The sequence below is a fragment of the Dictyostelium purpureum genome (assembly GCF_000190715.1).
Source record: "Dictyostelium purpureum unplaced genomic scaffold DICPUscaffold_91, whole genome shotgun sequence".
In the NCBI taxonomy this organism is placed as follows: Eukaryota; Evosea; class Eumycetozoa; order Dictyosteliales; family Dictyosteliaceae; genus Dictyostelium; species Dictyostelium purpureum.
The window spans coordinates 46,552-72,761 of record NW_003519428.1 but is presented as its reverse complement, the minus strand read 5'-3'; the positions used below and the strand labels follow the sequence as shown (position 1 = coordinate 72,761).

At 24.8% G+C, this 26,210-nt stretch overlaps 8 protein-coding genes across 8 annotated transcripts; 4 read left to right on the top strand and 4 right to left on the bottom strand.

The window, feature by feature from the left end:
- Nucleotides 1-129: 129 nt before the first annotated feature.
- DICPUDRAFT_54711 (uncharacterized protein) lies at nucleotides 130-1,522 on the top strand (the record flags this gene model as incomplete). Its single annotated transcript, XM_003287140.1, has 3 exons — nucleotides 130-273; nucleotides 371-812; nucleotides 885-1,522. The coding sequence occupies 3 exons, from the start codon at nucleotides 130-132 to the stop codon at nucleotides 1,490-1,492; spliced, it is 1,194 nt and encodes a 397-aa protein (XP_003287188.1). The 3' UTR covers nucleotides 1,493-1,522.
- Nucleotides 1,523-2,268: 746 nt separating this feature from the next.
- Nucleotides 2,269-3,734, top strand: DICPUDRAFT_91862 (uncharacterized protein). The gene is made up of 2 exons (XM_003287139.1): nucleotides 2,269-2,325; nucleotides 2,437-3,734. The coding sequence occupies exons 1-2, from the start codon at nucleotides 2,321-2,323 to the stop codon at nucleotides 3,533-3,535; spliced, it is 1,104 nt and encodes a 367-aa protein (XP_003287187.1). The 5' UTR covers nucleotides 2,269-2,320; the 3' UTR covers nucleotides 3,536-3,734.
- Nucleotides 3,716-5,856, bottom strand: DICPUDRAFT_94345 (uncharacterized protein). The gene has a single exon (XM_003287122.1). It carries the CDS (start codon nucleotides 5,795-5,797, stop codon nucleotides 3,845-3,847), a length of 1,953 nt encoding a protein of 650 aa, XP_003287170.1. The 5' UTR covers nucleotides 5,798-5,856; the 3' UTR covers nucleotides 3,716-3,844.
- A 5,989-nt stretch (nucleotides 5,857-11,845) lies between these two features.
- DICPUDRAFT_91861 (uncharacterized protein) lies at nucleotides 11,846-12,754 on the top strand (the record flags this gene model as incomplete). Its single annotated transcript, XM_003287138.1, has 1 exon — nucleotides 11,846-12,754. The coding sequence occupies one exon, from the start codon at nucleotides 11,847-11,849 to the stop codon at nucleotides 12,522-12,524; it is 678 nt and encodes a 225-aa protein (XP_003287186.1). The 3' UTR covers nucleotides 12,525-12,754.
- A 153-nt stretch (nucleotides 12,755-12,907) lies between these two features.
- Nucleotides 12,908-15,048, bottom strand: DICPUDRAFT_32083 (uncharacterized protein; the record flags this gene model as incomplete). Its single annotated transcript, XM_003287121.1, has 5 exons — nucleotides 12,908-13,396; nucleotides 13,460-13,796; nucleotides 13,863-14,045; nucleotides 14,127-14,409; nucleotides 14,490-15,048. 5 exons carry the CDS (start codon nucleotides 15,046-15,048, stop codon nucleotides 12,908-12,910), a joined length of 1,851 nt encoding a protein of 616 aa, XP_003287169.1.
- A 2,162-nt stretch (nucleotides 15,049-17,210) lies between these two features.
- Nucleotides 17,211-20,176, top strand: DICPUDRAFT_97625 (uncharacterized protein). Its single transcript, XM_003287137.1, has 3 exons — nucleotides 17,211-17,355; nucleotides 17,482-17,515; nucleotides 17,985-20,176. Exon 3 carries the CDS (start codon nucleotides 18,000-18,002, stop codon nucleotides 20,106-20,108), a length of 2,109 nt encoding a protein of 702 aa, XP_003287185.1. The 5' UTR covers nucleotides 17,211-17,355; nucleotides 17,482-17,515; nucleotides 17,985-17,999; the 3' UTR covers nucleotides 20,109-20,176.
- Nucleotides 20,177-20,323: 147 nt separating this feature from the next.
- Nucleotides 20,324-22,434, bottom strand: DICPUDRAFT_151253 (uncharacterized protein; the record flags this gene model as incomplete). Its single annotated transcript, XM_003287120.1, has 2 exons — nucleotides 20,324-21,806; nucleotides 22,376-22,434. 2 exons carry the CDS (start codon nucleotides 22,432-22,434, stop codon nucleotides 20,324-20,326), a joined length of 1,542 nt encoding a protein of 513 aa, XP_003287168.1.
- A 771-nt stretch (nucleotides 22,435-23,205) lies between these two features.
- Nucleotides 23,206-24,324, bottom strand: DICPUDRAFT_18839 (uncharacterized protein; the record flags this gene model as incomplete). Its single annotated transcript, XM_003287119.2, has 1 exon — nucleotides 23,206-24,324. One exon carries the CDS (start codon nucleotides 24,322-24,324, stop codon nucleotides 23,206-23,208), a length of 1,119 nt encoding a protein of 372 aa, XP_003287167.1.
- Nucleotides 24,325-26,210: the final 1,886 nt, after the last annotated feature.

Here is a 26,210-nt window from a genome sequence, read left to right as displayed (position 1 = left end):
AAAAAAAAAATTTCACATTTTTTTTATTTTTTTTTAAAAAATTTTATTTTAATTTTTTTTTATTAATAAAAACATTTTTTTATTTTTTAATTTTATTTTAATATTTATCAATTAATTAATAAATAAATAATGTTCTCAAAAAGTAAAAGAATAAATATTGTCTTTACATTTATATTATTATTTATTTCGGGTATTCCAATATGGTGGAATACAACAACCACATATAGATCATCAGTAGACTTTTCATTAGTTAATGAATATTTTAATCAAAATGTAAATATATTAATAATAATCACAATTATGAAAATAATAATAATAAAAAAAAAACATAAAATTTAATACTTTATACCAATATTAACAATATTTTTAGGCTACAACAGATAAAGTATTATGGCCATTATTTAAAGAATTTTTTAATAAAGTTGGAAAGATTTCACATGATATAGAGGTTAAAAGCTCAACTGAATATAGTTTATCATTCACATTATTAAACTCTGATCCAATAGATATAATACCAAAATGGGATTTTCCATACCTTTCAAATAAATATATACAACCATTCATCGAACAAATTTCAGATATAGCAAACTTTACTGTACAATCAAAAATTTCACATTATGCAACACTTTTAAAATCACCACTTCATGAACCAAAAGATAATAGTTATTATATTCCATCATCTTTTCTATCCGAGTATATTAATCCAAACGAATGGCAATTAGATACACCTTCAACTAACCAACCCACTTTAAATTTTATCATATATATACCAAGTAAATCACAATCACCATTATATATTCGTTCTGATCAAGGTAAGCACTACTTTATCTATATTTAGCATCCAATATTTAAAAACTTCAAGTGTTCTAATTTTTATTTTAAAGATAGCAACTCATTTTTAATTCCACAATGGGGTGGTATAATAATACACAATACCAATACCAACAAAATTAAACAAGGTGAAATTGTAGATTTAACAAATGAAATTGAAAACCAAATGATTACTTTCAAATATCAATTAAAAGAATTATTAGGTATCAAATCAAATCACGAACAACAAAAATCATTATCATCCGATATTATTTTAAGTGATCAAGAAATTGATTTTGCAATTAAAAGATATACTGCCGAAAATATTAATGTTACTCTCTCAACTCTTTTCAGTCTCAGCAAACTTATTGATAGTCTTCCAAATATGTTGGTACTCGATAATATTCGTGATGAAGTAAAAGTTGCCATTGATGCATTACAACAAGCTCACAAATGTTTACAAGAAAAAGATTACAAAGGTGCCCTAAAAGCTTCAAAAATCGCACTCTATTCATCCGAATCTGCATTCTTTGATAAAAATATGCTTTCACAACTTTATTTCCCCGATGAACATAAATATGCCGTTTATACACCATTATTTGTACCTGTATGTTTCCCAATTATTGCTGGTGTATTCCAAGAGTTTTCAAACTACAGGAAAAAGAAATTAAAAAAACAATAAAATAAAATATAAATATAAATAAAAAAACAATCCATCAACACCTTTATTTATTTTTTTTTCTCTATTTATTAATTTATCATATATCATCAAATGATATTTAAAATATTATTACCTATTGTTAACAAATAAATATATTATCTATTGGGCTATTTATAGAAAAATTTTTTTTTTTTATCCACCCAAAAAAAAAAAAAAAAAAAAAAAAATATTATAAGTTTATTGTCAAGTTGTAAACTTTTTTTTTTTTTTCATCATTTGAATAATAAATAAATAAATAATAATCATGATGGTTTTTTTTTTTTTTTTTTTTTTTTTTTTTTTCGATAATTAATATTGGTTATTATCATTTTGGCGATACGATCATGTACAAAATGAGATAATATGTGGCATATAAAAAAAATAAAATAAAAAAATAAAATAAAAAAAAATTAATTTTTTTTTTTTGAATTTTTTTGAATTTTTTTTTTTTTTGTGATAAATTTTTTTTTTTTGATTTTTTTTTTATTGTTTTTTATTTTTTTTAATTTTTTTTATAAATACAAATATATAAATTATATATTTAATTACAATTATATATTATATATTTTCATTAATCACACACAAACACAATCACACACAACACAAAAAAAAAAAAAAAAAAAACAATTCTTAAAAATCAGAATTCTCTTCATATTTAAAGATTAATTTTTTTTTATTTTCTTTATTTATTTGTATTTCTATTAAACAACCCACCCAACCAAATTTTAAAATTTAAATTGTATTTGTATTTTTATTATAAAACTATTTTTTTTAAAGAAAAAAAAAAACTAAAACTATATATAAATAAAAATGAGGTAAGAAAGAAATTTTAATTTAATCAAACAACAAATAGCAAATTTAAAAAAAAAAAAAAAAAATCCATATATTAATTTTTTTTTTAAAATTTTTTTTATTAAAATTATTAGTGAAACAGCAATCTTTAATGCAACAGGTCAAGTTTTTACATATAACCCACAAGTTAGAAATTGGGTACCATCATCCAATGTCCCAGCCACTCTTCAAATGTATTATAATTCATCAGCAAACACTTATAGAGTTATTGGTAGAGCAGGTGACGATCCAAATAACTTTTTAATTAATTTTGCAGTTAAAAGTGATGTAGTTTACAGCAGAGCATCAGAGGTTTTCCATCAATTCACCGATCAAAGAACCCACTTTGGTATTAATTTCACCAGTAAACCAGATGCTGACACTTTTGGAGGAGGTTTCGAAAAAGTTTTAGCAACTCTTAAAGGTGGAGCACCACCAGCAATGAAACCAGCTGCACCACCACAACAACCAGCACCACAAAGACCAGCCTCAACCACAATTGCCAAGCCAGTAGCTCCAGCTGCCCCAGCTGCTCCATCTCAACCACCAGCTGCTCCAGCTCCACCAGCCCCACCAGCTCCACCAAAACCACCAGGTCCACCACCACCACCACCAGCTGCTGGTGCTCCAAAACCAGCATCTGGTGCCGGTAGAGGTGCCCTTTTAGGTTCAATTGAAAATTTCTCAAAGAATGGTTTAAAGAAAACTGTCACTGTCGATAAGAGTAATCCATTAATTGGTAATACACCAGCTGCACCAGCTCCATCAAGTGGTGGCTCAACCCCAGCTAGTGGTGGCTCAACTCCAGCTGCTTCTACACCAAAAGTTTCTAGCGGTGGTGGTGGTGGTGATTTAATGGCTGAAGTTATGGCCAAAAGAGCCAAAATGAAGGCCGCTGCTGCTCAACCAAAAGAAGAATCAACCCCAGTTAGAGATACACCAGCTCCAGCTCCAACTCCATCACATTCATTTAACAAACCATCAACTGCTCCATCATTCAATAAACCATCTAAACCAGCAGCCCCACCACAATCTACCAAACCAAGCCTTTCACCATCATCAACCGCCTCACCACCATCAACTGTAGCAAGCGAAGATTTACAATCACTCAAAGAAGAGATTTTAGCTGAAGTAAGAAAGGAATTAAAAGCAATGAAAGATGAAATCCTCGAAGCTATCAGAAATTCACACTAAAAAAAATAAATTAAAATAAAAAAATTATATATATAAAACATAATATGAAAAATAACACTCACATTTAAAACACTTATCTATAAATATAAAATATACATACAAAATCAACATTAATCTTTTATATATTTATAAAAAAAAAAATCAAATAATAAAAATCAAATAATATATATTTATTAGTTTATTATATATATTTAAAATTATTTAGAGATTAAAGGAAAAAAGTTTATTTAATTTACATATTATTAAATTGTAAAAATATTATATATATTGAAAATTATTATAAAATAAAACTGTTGGTTTTTTTATTTTTTATTCTTTGTTGAATAATCTGCATTGATCAAAGCTATCGATGATTATTCTGTTTAAGCAATCTGTGGAAACTTCTTGTATTTGGGTTGCATTGAAACGTGTGTAGACAACATCCACTCCATCTTTGTTTACTGCTCTGTATTTTGATACTTGAATTGTGACTTCATATAAAGCACCAAATACTTTGTTAAAGATTTTATTGATTTCATCTTGGTTATCACCTCCTACATATTCATACATTGTATTTGGGTTGACACCTAAGAGTCTTTCACATGTATTACCAAGGACATCAATTTGAATTGATTCACTTTCATCAGAGAGTTTGAATTGCATTTTGTAATTTTTTTCATAGGCAGAGTCTTCACAGTCTTGATTGTTATGAGAAGCACTAGATTTCTTGCATTTGGTGCAAGCATCGTAATACCATTCAAGATATTTCTTTCCAGAATCATTTGGGGCTACATATGGTGGAATACGGGATAAATGACCAACAACACGATATTGATGTTTGTAACCTCCATTTTGGTTGTTTTCTTTAGTAAAGAAGATTGGTGAATCTTCTGGAAGAGTTTTAATAACAAAAATTGGGACATGAATACTGGTATATGCGGAATTTCCTTTTGAAATTGATTGGCCAGTGTAGAGGGAGCTGCTGGCTTGTAATTGACGAAGTTGGGAAGTTCTTTCGATGGCATTGTTGTTAATTTCATAGCTTGAGGCACTGAGAGATTTGTTATTAAAATTGGTGTTGACTTTGGCGTTCTTAATAGCGATAATATCACCATCTTTGACATCAATGTCAGCTGCTTCATTCCAAAATATAACCTCAATGATTCCGGTTGTATCATTGATATTAATACTACTCTTTACTAATTGTTTATTGTTTTTTGATGTGAATCTTTGATTTAAATTGCAATCGGAGACAACACCAATAACGTCACAGGTGGTTCCAGTTTCTACGTTTGATAAATCTTCAATGTTTCTAAAATCATAAAAAATATCCATTTCTTCATCGACTGGAACGATAGCAGTAGAGGCATTAAATGTAATTTCGTAATCATGTGGGAGTCTACTAAAATCTTTATTTGCTTTTTTGGCATAGAAACCTTGGATTTTAAATACCTTTTTCTTTTCGAGCATTTCATAAAGATCGTCAAAAGCTGGTAGTGGATTACTCTTTGAAGAAAAACATGTGGCCTTGATGCTACCAGTCGAATCTTGTAAAATGACACTAAAAAGTTCACCAGAGTTATCACCACCTTTATTCCATGATTTTCTTGGCATTCTTTCCATTACCATAGCTTTAATTGTAATTTCTTTACTGTGTTCATTAATATCTGCAATATCGGAAACATGGGATCTTAAGACTGATTCTGAATCTGGTTGGGGTTTAGTATATTTTTGTTGTGGTTGGAATGGCAGTGAGCCTTGAGATGGTTTTGGAATAAAATTATTATTTTTAGTTGGTGTTGATGTAAGATTTGGTCTTGGAGCAGATCTTTGTTGTTGTGGTTGTTGTTGGAATTGTGGTTGTTGGTATTGTTGTTGGTTTGGATTTTGATTTTGATTTTGATTTTGGTTTTGATTTTGATTTTGATCTTGTTGTTTTTTATAAACTGGATGATACGATAAGTTTTTGCCTGAAGTGAGGATTTCTTTTGGTGATTTATCAATTACTTGAAAATCTAAAATACTGAGGAATCTCTTTGGAAAATTTATTGAAAAATCTTTTAATCTAATTATTGAAAACATTGGTACAATTGATACATCATTAACTTTAATAATACCAACAAAAATATATTGTTTGTCTGATAAATGAATTTCTAAACTATTGGCTGTATTGGATTGTTTAGTTTTAATAACTTGGACAACTAAATTTTGGTTATCATAACGTTCTGTTTTTTCTACATAGATTAAGTCTGATAATCCTCCTTCTGTAATTGGTGTTGACATTTTATTATTTTATATTATATAAATAATGGAATAAACTGAAAAAATTTAAAAGTTGAAATAAAAAAAATAATATAAAAAAAAAAAAAAAAATTATGTTATGAAATTTTTTTTAAAAAAAAAGCGCAAAAAAAAAAAATAAAAATAAATAAAAAAAAATAAAAAAAAAAAAAAAAAATAATTAAATTTAATTTCTAATTATTTTTACAATTTATATAAAAAATGTATTTTTTTGGAAATAAATAATATTCAATTACAATAAAAAATCTAAACAATTATTTTCATTAATTCTAAGAAGGTTATATATAAATTATTAATTATTTATTAATTTCATTAAGCTATTTGTAACCAACATCCATCACAAATATCTTTTTTTTTTTTTTTTTTCAATTTTTATTATTTTGAAGATCCACAAAAAAATTTTGTTATTTTTTTTTATTTGTATATAAATAAAAATTAATTATTACCACAAAATTATAATTATATGTTTTAATAGAATTTATATTTTAAATCATATTCTATTAACGTTAATATTTTTTTCTTCATTTTTTTTTGTCAGGCTCAATCTTATTAAACACACGATTTTATTTAAGTTTTGATTAAAACTAAATATAGTTTTTACTTTTTTTTTTTTTAAAATTTTTTTAAAATTTTTTTAAAATTTTTTTTTAAATTTTTATAAAGAAAACTATTCTTTAAAAAGATAGTTTCAATGGTTTATTATTGATCTTGTTTATTAAAGAAAAAACAAATACAAAATTAGTGTATATGTTTTTTTTTTTTTGGGTTTTTTATTTATGTTATTGTTTTGTGAATATGTGTGAGTGTGGGTGGGTGGGTGTGTGGGTGTGTAAAATAAAATGTAATAAAGAATTATAAAAAATAGTAGTATTATTTTATTTTAATGTTATTAATATTGGTGTGTTTTTTAATAGTTATTTTTAGCAGTGTATTCTTGTGTGTGTGTGTGGTGTGAGCGAGAGAGTGTTCGCAGTATATTAAAAAACAAAAAAATGAGAGGGGTTCTGTGTGTGGAGTGAGAAATAGTGTGGTTTTTTTTTAATACCCATTAAAAAAAAAAAAAAAAAAAAACAGCAAAAAATTAAGAACGCAAATTTATTATTATTAATAATAATTAAATATAATAATATATATATACAAAGATATAAAGAAACAATATAACAAATATTTTATATTTTAAATAAAGTGTTAGCAGCCACACACACGCACATTCAAAAAAATATATTATTTATTTAAAAAAAAATAATTAATTTTATATATATAAAAAAAAACAAGTAATATCATTCAATCTCTCACTTAATATTATATATATTTTATATTGATAATACATTATATATTTATTTATTTTATTTATTATTATTTTTTTTTTTAAATAATTTTAATAAAAATAAAAATAAAAAAAAAAAAGTTGTTTGTTTTTTTTTTTAAAATTATTATTATTAAATAAATAATAAGTTATTATTAACACATAATCATCAAAAATAATCATCACAATAATAATAATAATAATAATAATAAAAATAAATATTATAAAATAATATCATAATTATTTTAAAGAGTGTGATTAATCATACCCTATCCAATATTTATAATAAATAAAGTGTGTATTATTTTCCTATCTTTTATCAATAATCATCAATCAATCATTAATAATAAACAAATTATATACATATGAAATAGTTAATAGTTATATTTTTTTTTAAAAAAATAATAAAATAAAAATTTAATTATAAAATATTAATTTTTAAATTTATTTAGAATCCATATAATAAAAATCAATAATTTTAGGAACATAAATTTTATTATAGAGTGATAAAAACACACAGAACATAATTTTTTATTATATAAAATAAGCACACTTGTATAAATACCATCAGTAATAAAATAAATCTTAGTTATTTTTAATTTTGAAACAAACACCACAAATAAACAAACAAACAACAACAACACAAGAGCAGCAACAACAAGAGCAGCAATAGTCATCAAACAACAACCACTAACACAAAGTATCGATAAAAGAGTTTTGTATATATATAAAATATTGTTAAAAGCAATCAATAATAACTCTCAACAAAAAAAATAGTAGAAAAATAGTAAGGCTATTATATACATATATATATTTTTATTATTTTTAAAATTAACTTTTTTTAAATTGATGGATAGTTTATATAATTTTTTTTTTTTTTTCATAATTATATTTTATTTTTCTTTATTTTTTATTATTATCATTCTATATATTATTTAATTTTATTTACTAGCAATATTATTATTGTGTGTTTTTTTAATTATTTTTTAAAATTTTCAATTTTATCTTTCATTTTAAAATTTTATACACAAATAATAATAGTAATAACAACAATAATAAACTTTATATAAAACTAAAAAAATCAATACAATAGAAATTATAATAAAAAATTATTTATTTATTTATTTATTTATTATATTAACATTCAATTTTTTTTTTTATAGAAAAATAAATAATAATAAAAATAAAAATAATAATAATAATAATTTTATAAATTTAATGTACTAAAATATAATGTCATTAAAAGCTCAATCACCATCAACATTGCCATTAGTAGGTGGTATACAAAATGTAGTGCCATCAACGTCACCTCCCCAACAATCACAGCAAATATCACCAGGCACTACATCAGCATCCATTATTACAAATACATCATCATCTTTATCATCATCAACATCTTCTATATTATCATCAACCTCTTCGATTACACCACCATCAAAACAAATATTAAATAAATCAGATAGTTGTAGTAAATTAATAAACGAAAAAGACAATATAAAAAATATTATTAACAATACAACCCCAAATAGTAATACTACTGTTAACCCAGCTATTAATAATATTTCAAATACATCAGTTATGGTATCAGCACATTCACCAAGTCAATCGAGTGGTGCATTACCACCATTAAAAAGATCACCAACTCATTCCAGAACTAACAATAATACAAATACAAAACCTCCACCACAACAATTTATGTTATCCAATAATAATAATACTTCAACACCACCAACAGGAGCACCAATCACAAAGCAGCCACAAAAAGTTGAGGATAATAAAAGTATAAATCTTGCTAATAGTACAAATTCAGTGGGATCAAATACTTTTCATAAATCACAATCAGAAAGCAATATATTAAAATTAAATCAAATTGGGCAAGCTGGTGTATCAGCTGCAAATTTGGGAAATTTTATGGATTTAAAAGATAATGATAATATAGATTTAAGAGATGAGATTTTAAAGAATATACCTTCATCAATTTCGATGGAGAATTTTGAAAAAACCTCAATTGATGAAAACCAGAGTGGTGGATCAAACTCATCTTCAAGCCAAAGTTTATTAAATTTATTAAAGAATAATAATGACAATTGTAATACTAGTAGTAATAGTTTTAAAGGCAGCTTTTTAACCGCCCAACCCAATAAAAATCTAAATCAACCATTATTAGATGATTCATTATCAAAACAAAGATGCAGATCTGCTTCATCATCAAGTTCAACTGAGTATAGTAGAGCTCAACTTTTTCCTAATTCTAAGCTCGGATTTATACCATCAAATACATTTACCCAAGCTGGTCTACCAGGTTTACCAAGTAATGGTAATTCATTAACAACCACATCAATAACCAGTTTGTCCGAAAGTGTACCAATTACCCAGCCATCAACACTTTATTCTTCAGTTTCATCAAGCGGTTCATCATCTCCATCAGCTGAGGATTTAAATCAAATTTCAGGTTCGCCAATTCCTGTTCCTGCAAACATGGGAATTAGTGTATCTCAAGATGGATATATACAACCTTCAATATCTCCCAGAGCTCATCGTATGAAAATAAAATTCTTTAAAAATATAACAAAGTGCAGTGTATGCTTTTTAAATATATGGACTTTGCCATTTGGAGATAAGGGATTTAAATGTAAAGGATGTGGGTTATCAGCCCATAAAACTTGTATAACAAGAATAAGTGATCAATGTATTACTTCTCCCATAAAGAAAAGATTAAGTACAAATGAAAAGGATTTGGGTTTGGATTCTGTTGAGCAACACACCACAACAACAACAACCACAACAACAACAACCACAACAACCACAACAACAAAATCATCACCAGTTAGTCCACGTGATACTACAAACAATCCAAGTTTAGTTTATACCCCACCAAATACACCTTTACCATCAACTACTACCACAACTACTTCAACTACTACCACAAGAACTGCTCCAAATTCGACATCAACATCACCAAATCTATTTGGTGATGCAAATAATAATATTATAAATAATTTTGAACAGAATCAACAACAACAATATAATAATTATAATAAGTTTGTAAAGATGTTCCATTTTACATTTAGAACATTGATTCCACAAGAAGAAATCCCAATTAAAGAATATAATTGTGGCTTCAAAAGCTCTATTTTGCATGGAAAAATGTATTTGACCGAAAACTATGTTTGTTTTTATGATAACTATGTCTTCGATAAAAGTAGAGAGCGTGCAAAGGTCATTAAAATATCCAATATTTCTTCCATTGAAAAGAAAACATCTAATTTTGCGCCAATAATTTTAATTAAAACTGAGGAAGCCACCTATCCATTTTATTTCCTTTTCAATAGAGATGAAGCATTCGAAGATTTAGAGGGGTTATTAGTGCACCAAGAAAACACCCATTTAAATCAAAGTATTAAATCGAATAATATTAATGGAATGAAAGAGGTTATTTCATCACAGCGTTCAAGACAATCCATTAAACAATCCAAAAGATCAAAATCCGTCGATTCAAATTATCAATTTTCAATATTCCAAAAGTTAAACTCTCCATCTCCAAATGAAGAATCATTATTGCTTCAAGTAATAAGAAAAAACAATTTTGAAATGGTTCAATTGTTATTAGATTATTATACATTAACAAAATCAGATGAAATTAATCAAGTTGATGGGTAAATATTTATATTATTTTTATAAAAAAAAATTGAAATACTTATATTTTTTTTATATATTTATAGAAAAGGTTATACACCATTACATAACGCTGTGTTTTTAGATTGTACCGATAATATTTATATTTATTTATTAAAGCATAACGATATTAAAGTTAATGAAAGAAATATAGATGGTAATACACCATTACATTATTTCTGCCGTTACTTTGTATCCCCAGAATGTCAAAAGATTGCTCAAATGATGATTGATAAAGGTGCAGATATTAACGAGCAAAACAATATGGGCGAAACTCCGTTACATCAAGCAATTTTCAACAGTACTGTACGTCTTTTAATGGTATATGTTTTATTAAAAAATAATGCCAATGTAAATATTGTAAATAAAATGGGTGAATCACCATTACACTATGCAGTACGTCTTGGTAGATTAGATGTAATGAAGATTTTGTTAACAGCTGGTGCCGACCCAACACTTGCTAACAATGATAAGAAGAAACCATTAGATTTGGCCGAAGCTATAGGTAACCCAGAAATCATCGATCTATTAAAACGTTTAGATCTTATTATAAGCCATTTGGAAATGAGCAACCTCAAACAGTATCGTATGGCTTTAATTCTTCAAGAACTCCTACAAGAAGGTTCAATCACTCGTCTGGATGAAGAAATAATGAAGACGATTGGTTGTTATGATGAAGAACACAAAAAGTTATTATATGGTTTACAAAACTCATTAAAAAATAATAAAATCTTGGTATTCCAACCAGCTATTAGTAAAGGGGCTCAAGCAATTTTAAGAGAATTGGAAAATATGGATATTAAAAATGGAAAATGGGTTATTTCTTACAGTGACTTAGAATATACAGAAAAAATTGGTTCTGGTGCAAGTGGTAAAGTTTATAAAGGACTCTATAAAGGAATAGAAGTAGCCATAAAAGTGCTCAAGTCAGCGGACGAACAGCGTAGCAGAGATGAATTCCTCAAAGAATTTATGGTATTGGCTTCTTTAGAATCATCAATGATTGTAGGTCTTTATGGAGTAGTATTGGAACCAAGAATTTGTTTAGTTATGGAATACTGTGAAAAGGGTAGTTTATATCATTTACTTCGTAAAGAAAAAATGACTTGGGATAAATTTTTCTCTTTTGCTCTTCAAATGCTCAAAGGTATTTCAGCTCTTCACAACTCCACTCCTCAAGTTTTACACAGAGATGTAAAAACATTAAACTTTTTAGTTAACAAAAACTATGTTATAAAAGTTGCAGATTTTGGTCTCTCTAGATTCAACACTAGATCAAATCAAGTTACATTAAACAAAACAAGAGGAACATCAGTTTATTGCGCCCCAGAAGTATTTGAAGGAAAAGAATACTCACAAAAATCCGATCTTTATTCGCTAGGTACTGTATTTTGGGAAATGGTTTATACAGTTATCAACCAACGTTATCTTCACCCATACGCCGAATATAAAAAACTTAATGAATTCCAAATTATGCTTTCAACTGCCAACAATGATTTAAGACCAACTCTTCCACCAACAACCCCAACTTCGATAAGAGCTCTTATTCAATCTTGTTGGGAAAAAGATCTTTCAAAAAGACCAATTGCAAGCGAAGCTTTTGATACTTTGGAAATAATCCAAAAAGAATACCAATCAAATCAAGCTGCTTGGGATGAAATAATTAATCATAGAGATACTAACTCCACAAGTGATCAATCATCTGAATCATCATCATTTTCAAACTAATAGTTTTATAAAATCAAGTAACAATAATAATAATTAATAATAGTAATAATAATTAAAAACAATAATATGATAACAATAAATAATAATAGTTTTTTTTTTTTTTGGTAATATTTAAAAAAAATATAAATGTAAAACTCTTTTAAAAAAATAAATAAATTTCTTTGTATATAAAACAAATAATTAATTAAAAATAAAATTAATTATTTCCTAATAATTATAAAAATTTTATTAAAAAAAAAAAAAAAACATATGTTTAAATATCTTTTTCATTTACTTGAACATCTTTTGTTTCTTGTTTAACTCCTTTTTGATTTTGTTTTTCAACTTGTTTATTTTCATCCTCTACAATTCCATCTTTAACTTGATCTGTTTTATTTTATCTATTATTCGTTTTGTTTTGTTTGATTATTTTCATTTTGTTGTTCAACTTGTTTATTTTCGTCTTGTATAGTATCTTCTTTAACTTGATCCTGTTTAATATCATTTTGTTGTTCAACTTGTTTATTTTCATCCTGTGCAGTTTCTTCTTTAATTTTGTCTTGTTTAATATCATCTTTTTTTATCTCTTCCTGCTGTTTAATTTCATTTTGGTGTAGAATTGAATTATTTCCGTTTATTATATCATTCTCTGCTCTATCTTCTTTTTGATTCTCTTTCTTATCCTCTTTTTCTAACCCATCATCCATCTCTATATCTTTTTCAATTTCTACATCCTTTTCATTATTATTAGATTCTTTTTCTTGGGTTGCTGTAGATTTTTTTGATGGAGTGAAATCATCTTTTTGTTCCTCTTCCAATGTTTCAATAATATTTTTAATTTTTTCTCTTTTTGTTGTAATTTCTTCGCAAGTGAACCAGTGGGGTCTGTTTAACTAAAAAAAAAAAAAGTTAGTTAATTGAAATCAAATTAAAATAATGCTTGCATTTATATTTACTGGATCGTTGAAATTAGTTTCTGGGTTTCTACAAAACAACTCGATATAATGTAAAAGAAAAACTCCACAATCAAATAGATTATCTTGCTTTGGGACATTAGCTCTAACCAGTGGCAAATTCTTTGAAGTAAAAACTCTTTCGGGGATTGTGCCATTAGATGGATCAGATTTCTTATGCTTCCATTCAATTGTTAAATATTCCCTAATCTTTTTTGTAATGACGAGTAAACTTTGGCTATTTAATGAATCTAAAAATATAATCAATGGTTTATTTGTTTCTGTTGCTGTTTCAAATTCTTGACAGGGAAATGAAATAATTAATAAAGTCCAATGCGAACTATAATAAAAAAATAAAAGTTAATGAAATTTTAAATATTGAAAAATTATTTATACTATTAATTACTTTAAACAAATTGGAATAAATAAGAAATCGAAAGAAAAAATATCCACATTTTTGGTCCATTTTGAAATTCTGGTATATGCAGTATTTGAATTACTATGACTACCAATAATATTATAAAAAAATGTACTAAAGAAATAAAATTTAGTTTTATCAATATCTAAAACATAATGATCCTTAATATATCTAATTATTATATAAAAATATCAAAAATATTAGTACTATGCCATTTATCAAAGTTCTATTTAATATTAATATTAATATTACCTTATATAAAAATCTATAATTGAATCGTTTAAATATTGTGACGGCTCTAATCTTGATTTATCTGAATAAGTGATTTTAACTATATCTCTATTATTCACAAACTCTTTGGTGCTCTTGATATGTGGATAAAGAGCAATAACCTTATCCATTTTGCTATGATCCTCTATTTCCATTGAAAGTCTTAAATTTGAAGATTTCTTTTCAATAAATGGTTTCATTGCTTCGAATTGATCCCTTGGAATCACAAAAAATGAAATTGAATTCGAAATACCATATTCAAAGTCTAAAAAATTAAAATTAAAATTCAATTAATATAATTTTTATTATAAATTTTCTTTGTATATTATATTTTTTAAAACTTACTTTTTAACGCGGTAATTTTGGTTAACCAAAGTTTTTTATATGAAAACTCATTTAATAATATATCGATATTAATGAATTTATTAAAGCAAGATACTACAAATTCTTTAATATTTTTATATGGTATCTCTATTATAACCATATGTTCTTTTTTTACAAGGGTTGTATTTGGTGATAAAAAATAAAACGGTATTGTTATTTCTATTTGATTCTCTTTAAAGAAAACAATTTGATCTGTTGGATGTTGATCATATTGACCAATTTTAATTTGACCTGGTGTTAAAAATATATTATCTGGGTCTACAATTATTGGTGCATTTGATACTTCTTGAATTTCATTAATGTCATCATCCTCCAATATGTTTTTTTTATCACTATTTGGTTGGGCACTAAAATCATCGTCATCATCCAAGTTAACTGGACAATCAAAAGTACCAGTGCCAACAAATTTACAACTATTTACATTTGATACATCTATATTTGATATCTCTGATCTCTGCTGTTTAAACCTTTGTTCTGCATTTAATCTTGTCGATAAACCTCTACCTCTTTTTAAATCCATTATTTATATTTATTTTATTTTTTATTATTTATTATATTTTTGTTTATAATTAAATCTTTAAATATAAATATATGGATACTAAAAAAAAAAAAAGAAAAAAAAAGAAAAACAAATAATGATAAAAAAAAAATTTTAAAATAAAAAAAATTCAAAATTCAAAAAAAAAATTTTTAAAAAAAAAAAAAAAAAAAAAATTTAACTTTAACTTTAATAAATTTTATTTTTAAATTTTAGTTAAATAAATTATATATATTCGAAAAGTAATTTTAGATTTTATTATTTTATTGGAATATTGTTTTTATTTTTAGCAGCAAAAAAGAAATTTTATCTTTCAATGAATCTCAAACTATAATATTGTTCTGCCTATGTTTACAGAAAGATAATTTATTTTGGGATTTGGTTAAAAAAAAAAAAAAAGCCCCGCTTTGAAAACTGAGACTCTAAAGTAAAGATTTTTTTTTTAAAATTTTTTTTTTTTTATTATCCAGAAAAATTGAATTTAAAAAAAAATATTTGGGAAAATATGTTAAAATTTTTGATATTTTTTTAAATACACAATATATAATTAATATGTTAAAATTTAATATTAATATTATATATAACTAAAATAAATTATATTTATAAATTATAATAAAAAAAAGTACAAATCTAAAGAGCCCCTTTTTGAGATATATAAAAATAAATATCTATTTTTTTTAAAAAAAAATATTTTAAATAATAATAATAAAATTGCTCCCCCAAACAAAAGCAATTGCCCTTTTTTATTTTTTTCACATAATTATTTTTTTTTTTTATATTTTTTGTTGTATGTATTATGGGGAAAAGTATTATTTTTAGGTATACCAAGCCCTATCATTAAAAAATTTTATATCTTAAAAAAAAGTGATTTTAATTTTTTTTGTTAATTTTTATATTCGAACCTAAATATTTATGACCTGGCTTTAACACTCATATTTTTTTTATTTTATCAAAAAAAACTAGAAAATAATAAAAAAATTAAATATCTTGAACTTTTTTTTTTTTTTTTATCAAAACTTAAAAATATTTTTTTTTTTTTTTCATTCATTTTTCATTTTATATTTTTTATTTTTATAGTAATATTTTTATTGTAATAGTATTTTGGGTATTAATATTAAAAAAAATTGTAGATATATAAATTTTATAAAATAAAAAGTTTTATAAATTAAAAAAAAAAAAAAAAAAGTTAATAATAGTAAGTAATTTTTTTTTTGTTTCTTTTAATTGAAAATGTCCTTTTTTATTTATTATAAAAATAAATCGGTGTTTTTTGATTAATAATTTGTAAAATCACATATTAATCAAAAAATAAACAATAACATTTATTATTATTTTTATTAAACCATATATATAAATGAAATTATTTTTAGAGCCCCTATTTAATATTTAAAACCCACACTCCTTTCACACCCACCACAACCCACACAAATAAAACACTCATACACACATTTAAATATTTTTTTTAGATTTATAAAAAAAAAAAAAATAAAATTAGACTTTTTTTTTTATTTTTTCAATAGGTTTTTTAATAAATAGCCTTTTGTTTTTTTTATTATAATATTTTTTTATTTATAATTATAATTTTCTTGCGTATAGAAAACTTTTTTTAATAAAGAGTTTAGTCTAAATATTGTTTTTTACCCAAAATTATTTAAATAGTTTTTTATAATTTATTTTTTTATTTTTTTTATATATAAGGAATTATAGAACTCTTTATGTTGCAAATAAATCACCAATCACAACTTTGATTGTGTGTGAATGGTGTGGGTGTGTTAACTTTTTTTTTTTTTTTAAATTTTTTTTTTTTTGTAAATTTGGTTTTATATCTGATTTTTTTTTTTTAAATTTTTTTTTTTTTTTTCTATTTTTTTTTAATAATTAATTTAAAAATAAAATAAAAAAAAACAAAATAATTTTTTTATTAATAATCACACTATCACACAAAGATATATATAAAACAATATATACAATTAGTTACAACCAACAACAACAAAACAATACACACCAACCACCAAGACATAAAAAAAAAAAAATAACTCTCAAATTAAACACAAATTTTTTTTAAATTTTTATTTTTGTTCCCCTTTTTTTTTTTTTTTTATTTATTTTTTTTACTTTCAACTATTTTTATACATACCCCCTCATAAAGATAAAATAATATTTTTTTAAAATAAAAGAAAAATAAAATAAAATAAAATAAATTTTTATACCCTTTAATCAAAAAAAAAAATTTATTATATCTGATTTTTATAAAAATAAATTAATAAATTCAAGTTTAGACAAAAAAAAGTTCGTTACTCTTTTTAAGAAATTATTGTTTTTGATTTTTTATTTTTATTTTATAAATATAGATATATAATAAATAATTTTAAAAACTATTAATATTAATTATTATTTTTTTTTTTAATTCCGCAGAAATAAATTTAAAATATTTGTTCAGTTAATAAATGTAAGTAATTTTATACTATACGAATTATATTTATATACATTGTTTAATAATAGAACTAAAAAAAAAAAAAAAAAAAAAAAAAAAAAAATTTTTAAAAAAAAAATTATTATTGATAATAATATCAAAATCAAATTTAATCCAATTACAAATTTAATATTTACTATATATATTATATAATATACATATAAAATTATCAAATTTTTTAATTTACAAATTTGTTTTGTTTATCTTATCTTTTCTATTTTAATTTTTTTTTTTTTTGTGTTTTTTTTTTAATTATATCAATTTATTTTTAATTTTATATTTTTTTATATAAAAAACCATTTTTTTATTTTTTTATATTTTTATTTTATTTTATTTATATATATCATATTATATTTAATAAAATAATATTAATTCTTTAATTTTATTTATATCATCATCATAAATTCATTTTTTTATTTTTTATTTTTTTTTTTAAAAAAAAAAGTAAAAATTTTTAAAAATGTTTAGTTTTTTTAAAAAAAAGGAATCATCAAATTCTCCATCAACTCAATCACAATCAACATCAAACAATAAAGATGGAGCAACTTTAAGTTCGAGTGGTGAAGGAAAAATTAAAACTAAATTATCAAAGAATGACTTAACAAAGAGTGAAAGTTCAAATAGTAGTTTAGCAAATAGTCCAAGAAGTGATAGAAATGAATTAAATATTAGAGATATACCATATGATTTGTTAGGTAAAATTCTTGCAATTATCCATGGAAACCGTATTTTAACTAAAGAATTTATGGCAACCAGTTTAGTATGTAAAAAATGGAGAGCTCTAGCACGTCTTAATGGAAACCATATAAATTTAGAATCATTCTTTAAAAAAGTAGAAGCAACCAAAATGAAAGTAGAAACCATCGAAACCTGTGTAAACTATTTCACCTATGTATATCAATCATTGGAGGTTGTTGATATTGGTAAACTTTGTATAAATAATAGAATTCATTCAAAATATTCAATTTCTCTCATGGAGTCAATCGATAAAATAACAAGAATGTCTTTGGATCTCTCAAAGGTTACTATTTCCGAATATGAAGTTATTGTTTCAAGTTTGAAATCATTCAAAGCCATTAAAGACTTCACCGTTTTAAACATGTCTAGCCAATATACACCAGCCACCATCTCACTATTAGAGTCGCTACCAGAATTAGAAACTTTAACTTTCACCGAAATAAATTTAGAAAATAACCCCGAAGACCATGAAACTTTTGTTCAATTTGTTAAAAAGAATACCACAATTACAAAACTCACCATAACATTACAACCAGACAATAGCATTAGATTTTTAAACAGTGTAAAAATAATCCTCCAAAATAACAGAGCATTAAAATCATTATCAGTCACCCAAACCATAAGAAGACCCTCATTACCATCATCACCATCATCCTCCCATGTACATTTATTATCAATTTCACCAACATCATCATCATCATTAGCAAACAATGCCAACTATAACGGAGGTAGCAGCACAAGCAACAACAATGGTTCAGTTTTAACATCCTCCTACTCACTTTCAAAATTCTCATATCCATTTGACACCCTCAAAGAGCTTAACCTTTCAAATATGTCATTAAACGACTCCGATATCATCGAATTAGCAGAAAATGTAATTTCAGTTAACAGCTCTTTAGTCTCTTTAGATATCAGCTACAATAGAAAAATTTCTTCCTCTGCTTTAGATACACTTTTCAGAACCATGATCAAAAATGATGAAATGAAATTAGAGTCGATGAATGTCAGTGGCTTGGCAATCAATGATGGTGTTATAAGTTTAATTGGTGACTATATTGGTAAAACTGATACCATGAGCCGTTTATTCATTAGCGATTGTGAACCTTATTGGTCTGATGGTTTTAAAAACTTTTCAAATAAACTTTCAAATCATCCAGGTATGACAACTCTTCACTTAAATAGAAATCATATTGAAACCAAATGTTTTGATGATCTTGCAAACTCCATTTCAAACAACAATTCAAAACTCAGATTTTTAGAGTTATCAGGTACACTTAACAATGCTCAAAGTTTACATTTAATTTGCAGCTCTTTAGGTAGTAACAGCAACTTGGTTTCATTAGATATTTCAAATTGTGTTGTATCTTACTGTCCCTCTTTAACCGACTCACTTATAAAGAATCGTCACCTCACCAAATTAAATGTAAACAATTGTAAATTAAATCAGACCACTCTTTTAGGTTTTGCAAATTCCCATTTAGAAGTTTTAGATATTGGATCCAATAGCTTTAATGCTGTTGATGCATTAGAAGAATTCTTTGATTGTCTTAAAGGAAACAATACAATCTACTCTTTAAATCTTTCAAATACTGGTATTAAATCAAAAGAATGCCAAGCCCTTTCAAGTCTCTTAGAATCAAATCCAAAAATTCTTCAAGTAGATTTATCACATAATAAAATTAAATCCTCAGATATTCAATGTATAGTAAAATCAATCCAATCAAAAAATTTACCAAATACCTTTAAGTTCAATATAAAACTAAAAGACACCAAAATTGATTTAAACAAAATTTCAAATGATTTATCAAATAATCAAATTTTAATTGATTAATAAAAAATATAAAAAAAAAATAAATAAAATAATTATATATTATAATGTTGTAAATTTATAAAAATAAATACGAAACTTAAATTTTTCAATTTTTTTTTTTTTTTTTTTTTTAATTTTTATATTTTTTTAAAAACTAAATAATAACAATATGTTAAATTATATATTTTGTTAATAAAGATAGTTATTATCTTTTTTTTAAAAAACTTTATTTTATATTATCCATTAATATCAAAGCTAATTCTTTTATATCTGGATTGTGAATATTTTTTATAAATTAGTGTGAAAATTGATATAACGGCAATTAGACCAATTCCAGAACCAAATCCAATAAAGAAATAAATTATGAAATTAATTCTTTTTTGTTTTTTTGAAAAGTTGCTGCAATTATTATCGCCACTATTGAATGATTCGATACTGTAGGTGTCTCCACTTATTGAGCTTTGTTGGTCAGAAGAACATTGGAAATAATAATAAGTAGAGTTATTTTGAATTTCGACATTGTTGAGGAAAGAAAATACATTTGAGGCTTCAGAGAAAATTATAGATGAAATATTTGAAGAGAGTGTGTTTAAACGGAAACTAACTTGAGATGACATGATGTTGATGCTACCTTGATCATGGAGTTGAGTATTTCTACCAAAGAATGTAATGTTGTTGTTTAAAAATGAACCTGAAGAGACATCCAAATAAAAGATTGCATAGTCTATAGTTTCATCAAAATTGTTGTATTGGATAGAGATATTGCTATTCACTATATAAACAAAACATCCTATAAACTGAAAGAATGAAGTACTAGCCATATAGGATTGAATATTTGAATCTGTGAATGTAATTAATGTGTTGTGTGCTGAAAAAAATGGTTTGTATGATACACCGACATTGATTAAAGTTAAATTGGTAACCTCCATTACACCCCTTGTCACAAAGAATGTATAGTTAATATTTTGAAAATTTGAAAATATACATGAATGAAGTCTGAGTGTAATGGGTGCATAAGATGATGAAACAATTGAGCTGTAGGCTATAGAATTGGAAAAGTTTGAATTATAAAGATTGACTATAACATATGGATTTACATTATAATAGTCTTTATAAACACTAGCGGTCCAATCTTGTGATGGGTTATCTTCGTCACCATAGGTACCTGAGACCACAATCAGCGACTCATTAATATTATTACTTGATAAATATAACTGATTTAATGTAACTTGAACCAATACTCTTTGAGAGCCATCTATTTGAATCAATGAACCAGTTTGAGAATGTCCATCGCCGCATTGAATTGTAATTTGATTGATAGTTACCTCACTGATATAATAGTTTCCATCATCACTAGTTGGTGTAATATTAAAAAATGAATTTTGATTATTCAAATTGAAAAATACTGGTGATGTTTGATTTTCCATTGCTGTAATAGTTGCATTGTACCTGTATAGCTGAATTGAATTGCCATAATACTGTCCTGGATATAATATAAAATTAACTTTTGGAAAAGTTGCTGTTTCATTTAAATCCAATCCCTTTATAACATTATTATTAAATGATTCTACTGCGCCCCCAATGGTTTTACATGGTGTTGCTGTTTTATTTGCTATTGTAATGGAACATGATGGAGTATCCTCACCCTTAGATTCTGATACAAATATATCATAAAAATTTTTATTTATATTATTATTGTTATTATCATCACTACTGCCACTATTATTAAAATTATTAAAATTATTAAAATTATTAAAATTATTAAAATTATTAAAATTATTATTATTATTATTATTATTAATATAACCACTATTTATAGTATCTATACAATTTATATTTTTTATTAAAATAAATATTATAATTAAAAAATTTATAAATTTCATTTCATTTATTAAATTTTTATTTTTATTTTATTTTTTATTTTTTTTATTTTTTTATTTTTTTTATTTTTTTTTATTTATAATTATATTTATTTATATCAAATAAATATTTAATGTATTTCTGTTTTTATTCCTATGGATTTTTTTTTATAATTATTTAAAAGCAGCAAAGTTGTTGGAAATAAAAAACTAAAAAAAAAATTTTTAATTTATTTAAATTTTATTTTTTTAATTTTTTTTTTTTTTTTTAAAAGAATTTGGCACAGAGAATTCCTTTTTTTATAAACCAGTATTAGCTCATCAAAACTAATCTATTTCTCAAATAATTACCAAATCTAAAAAAAAACCTTTCAAAGGAAACCTCATGGAACATTATACCAAAATTTTTTATTTTTATTTTTATCATACATTAAAGCTATCATATTTTTATTTTGTTTTATACTTGTATGAGCTTTCCACACTGACATTTAAGTTGGACACAGTAACGTCAATTCGTGTGTGATTCTGAAAACCTACGAAAAAGAGAAATCAAACACGGAGATGCGGTGAATTCTTTCTTTTTTTTTTTTTTTTTTTTTAAAATCTTAACGATATAATTTATATTTTTGGTGGTAAGAGATAGTATTTTATCTATATAAAATTTTTAATAGTATCAATTGATACTTTAGTCTAGTATTCTTTTTTTTTTTTTTTTTAATATTCTCTATACTATTCTCCTTTAAACCAAACCCTTGTTCACCATTAAGTTGCAAAACTGAGTATTGAAAACTCCTTTTTTTTTTTTTAAAAGTAAAGATGATTCTTAATGATATATTAATTTTATTGAAAAATTTATATGAAATGTTTATTTTTTTTTTTTTTTTTTAAAAAAGCTTACTTATTAATATAATAAATATTATTAGTGTAAGTGACGGTGTTAATTTATTAAAATAAAAGAAGAAGCAGGTGTTGGCTAATTATCTAGTTTAAGTTGGTGATGCTAATCTTGTAAAGAAGTTGTTTAGTGCGTTAACCCTGTTTTTATATTTTCTTTCTTCTATATATGTAATGAACAAGGATCATTACTCAATAATAATCAATATTAATTAATAATAATTAACAATTATTTGATCTTAGTACCTTACATATAGTTCCATCGACTTTTTTTTTTTTTTTTTTTTTTTAAAAGTGAAGATAATTAAAAGCAAATGCTTTAAATTAATCAGTAAAATTTTATTTAATGTTTTTTTATAAAGTTTTTAAAGAAAATATTCTAAACTGTTGATATTTGGTAAAGATTTGATGCTGATGAAGTATGCTCTTGCTATTCTTCTTTTGAATTTTCTATATTCTTCATTGATGTTGCTAATTGTTTGTGGTTGTTTAGCGTGTCTTTCCTTGATGTTTTTTAAACCTTTTAAGTATTCTAAAGTAGCTAGTTTAGTCCATTTTGAGGTTAGATTCTTATAATCGAGTTCTTTTATTGTATTTTCTTGATCGTCATATAATTCTTTACATAACCAAATCCAAACTTGATGAAATACCAGGGCTATGGCATTTCTATAAGCGAAACATCTAGTTAAGTCGAAATCTATTGCTTTATAGTTCCATTGGAAGTGTGATTTGTGGAATCTGGTGTTGTTGTAATCCATATTTATTTCTCCATCGGATTTGCGACCTTCTGGGATTTTGTATGTAATATTTTTTATTGATATATTCCTTCTTGATCTTGTTATGTCTAGTGACCAATTGAGGCCCCTTCCCGAAGTAATGAATATAAATGATTTTAGTTTATTAAAGTTGATGAATTTCAGAGTTTTTTTACATTTGAAAAATAGATGACCATATGGATCATTATTAAGATTTTCATTACATAGTCTACATGGTTTGTTGTGAATGAAGTTGATGGGTAAGCATCTTGCTTGGAATTTGAATAGAGTGTTTCTTGATTTTGGATCTTTAATATTAAGTATATTATTGAATAGGTTGATATAGCTATAACCTGTAAGTTGAAGACATTGTTGGAATTCTGTTTTGGGTGTAAAGCTGTTGAGATTGTTTATTTCCGAATACCATTCTGCTAAAGAAAGAGGTTTGCCGTCTTTATTTTTAATGGATTTCAACCCGTCTAGTAGTCCTTTTTTAACTTTTATTTGTATCCAATCATTGTAGTTTTTAAATAGGTAATCTGAAGTTATTGTTTTGGTTGATATTTGATGTTTCCAACTGTGTTGATATTCTGATTCTATTTTGTTAGTTTCAATTTTATTGATTATTTGATTTATCATCCATAATCTTTGTGCTTTTTGTCTGTTTTTGATATTCCAAAGATTCCAACCTCCTTGATCCATAGGATAATTTGCTCTTTTAGAGCTCATTAATTTGAAGACTTTAAAACCATTTGGACTTTTATTGTTAGGTGCTGATAGGAACCAATCTGCAATTTTATTGATTTCTTTAATTTCATCATCGTTGAATTCTTCAATATACGAGTAATATGTTATTCTTGATAGTGCAAAGGATTTGAGGATGTTTACTTTTGTTTTAATTGAGTTACTTGTTGTTTTCCATAATGATAACGAGGATCTTATAGAATTCAGTATTTCTGGTAGTTTTCTATGGATTCCGGTACCTGTGAAGTAGTAACCTAAATATCTTTCTGGTTTATTTGATATTGGAATAACTGAATTTGTTGTGTCTGGGTTGTTGATTGTTATTGAAACTGATTTATCTATATTTAGTTTTGATGATGTTGCTGTGCAAAATTGATTGAAGTGTTGAAGTACCAAATTAAGTTGGTCGTTGTTATGAACCATTGATGATGAATCATCTGCAAAACCTTGAAATTTGATTCTTCTGTTTGTGTTGTCTAAAGGAAGTCCAATTATTGATTTATCTTCTAGTATTGATCTAGCTAAAGCTTCTATTACCATTACATAAAGGGTCGGTGATAAAGGATCTCCTTGTTTTACTCCTCGTCCTATTATAAATTTATCAGTATTTTTACCATTTATTTCTATTTTTGCAAAGGAATTTGTGAGTAGTTGCATAATAAGATTAGTTAGTTTGGTTGGTACTTGAATGTGTAATAGTGTTCTGTAAATGGCATCATGAGATATAGAGTCAAAAGCTTTCTCAAAATCATAAAAAGTAATGATTCCTGGTAGTTTGTTCTTGATACAATATTTGATAATTTCGTTTACAGTCATTGTATTATCTGTAATTTTTCTGCCTCCAGTAAAGCCTTTCTGATTGGGGTTAATTATATCAGGAAGAATAGTCTGTAATCTATTGTTGATTACCTTAGATTGTATCTTGTATAGACAATTAGCAAGAGTTATAGGCCTTCTATTTTTGATGAGCATAGGGTCACCTTTTTTTGGGATTGTTATGATTAAACCTTCTTTATATTGTAGATCAATTATGTGTGGGTTGTTTAGGGTGTCATTGAAAGCAGAAGCTAACATTGGTGCTAGTTTTTCTTTATGTGTGATATAAAATTGATTGGTTATTCCATCTGGACCAGGTGATTTGTTTGGATTTAGTTGGTTTATTGCTAAAATTATTTCTTCTTTTGTAAAGTCAGAATCTAAAATGTCCCATTTAGAATCTTTAGATATTTTCCAATTTTTGAGCATGTTTTGGTGGGTAATTGGGTCGTCGATTCGTCTGGAGTATAGATTTTCATAAGTGGATAAAAATTCTTTTTCGATATCGTTTTGACTTGTAAAAATATTACCGTTTTGGTCCTTGATTGCTGAAATATTGTAATCATTTGATCTTTGTTTTATCTTAGCTGATATATATTTGAGTGAAGTTTCTTCGCAATATTTATTTAGGTCGCTATTTAATCTGTAATTTAATTGTTTTGCTTTATTAATGGAAATCAGAGTTGATGTTGCATACGAATTATATTCTGTATTAAGCAGTGATTTTAAACTGTTTATTTGAATTTTTTAAAAATTTTGTAAAATTCGAACAAAAAATTCGAAAACCAAAATGTTTTTATTATTTTATTAAAAATAGCCAGGAAGATAGATGTATTAAAATATTGGAGAAGAAGGGTATCGATCCCTTTACCTCTCGCATGCTAAGCGAGCGCTCTACCATCTGAGCTACATCCCCGAATGCGAAATTAAGAAATGAGGAGGTTGCCTCATTTTTAATGACAAAAATTTCTTCTAAAAATAAATTAATAAAAGTCGTGTTAACCTTTGCACCATTCTTATTGAAGGGGTAAGTCAAAAATTCGTGGTAGAAATTA

Bases quoted from the DNA above. Each gene is read 5' to 3' on its own strand.
- DICPUDRAFT_97625 (XM_003287137.1), top strand. From the start codon at position 18,000: ATGTTTAGTTTTTTTAAAAAAAAGGAATCATCAAATTCTCCATCAACT.
- DICPUDRAFT_94345 (XM_003287122.1), bottom strand. From the start codon at position 5,797: ATGTCAACACCAATTACAGAAGGAGGATTATCAGACTTAATCTATGTA.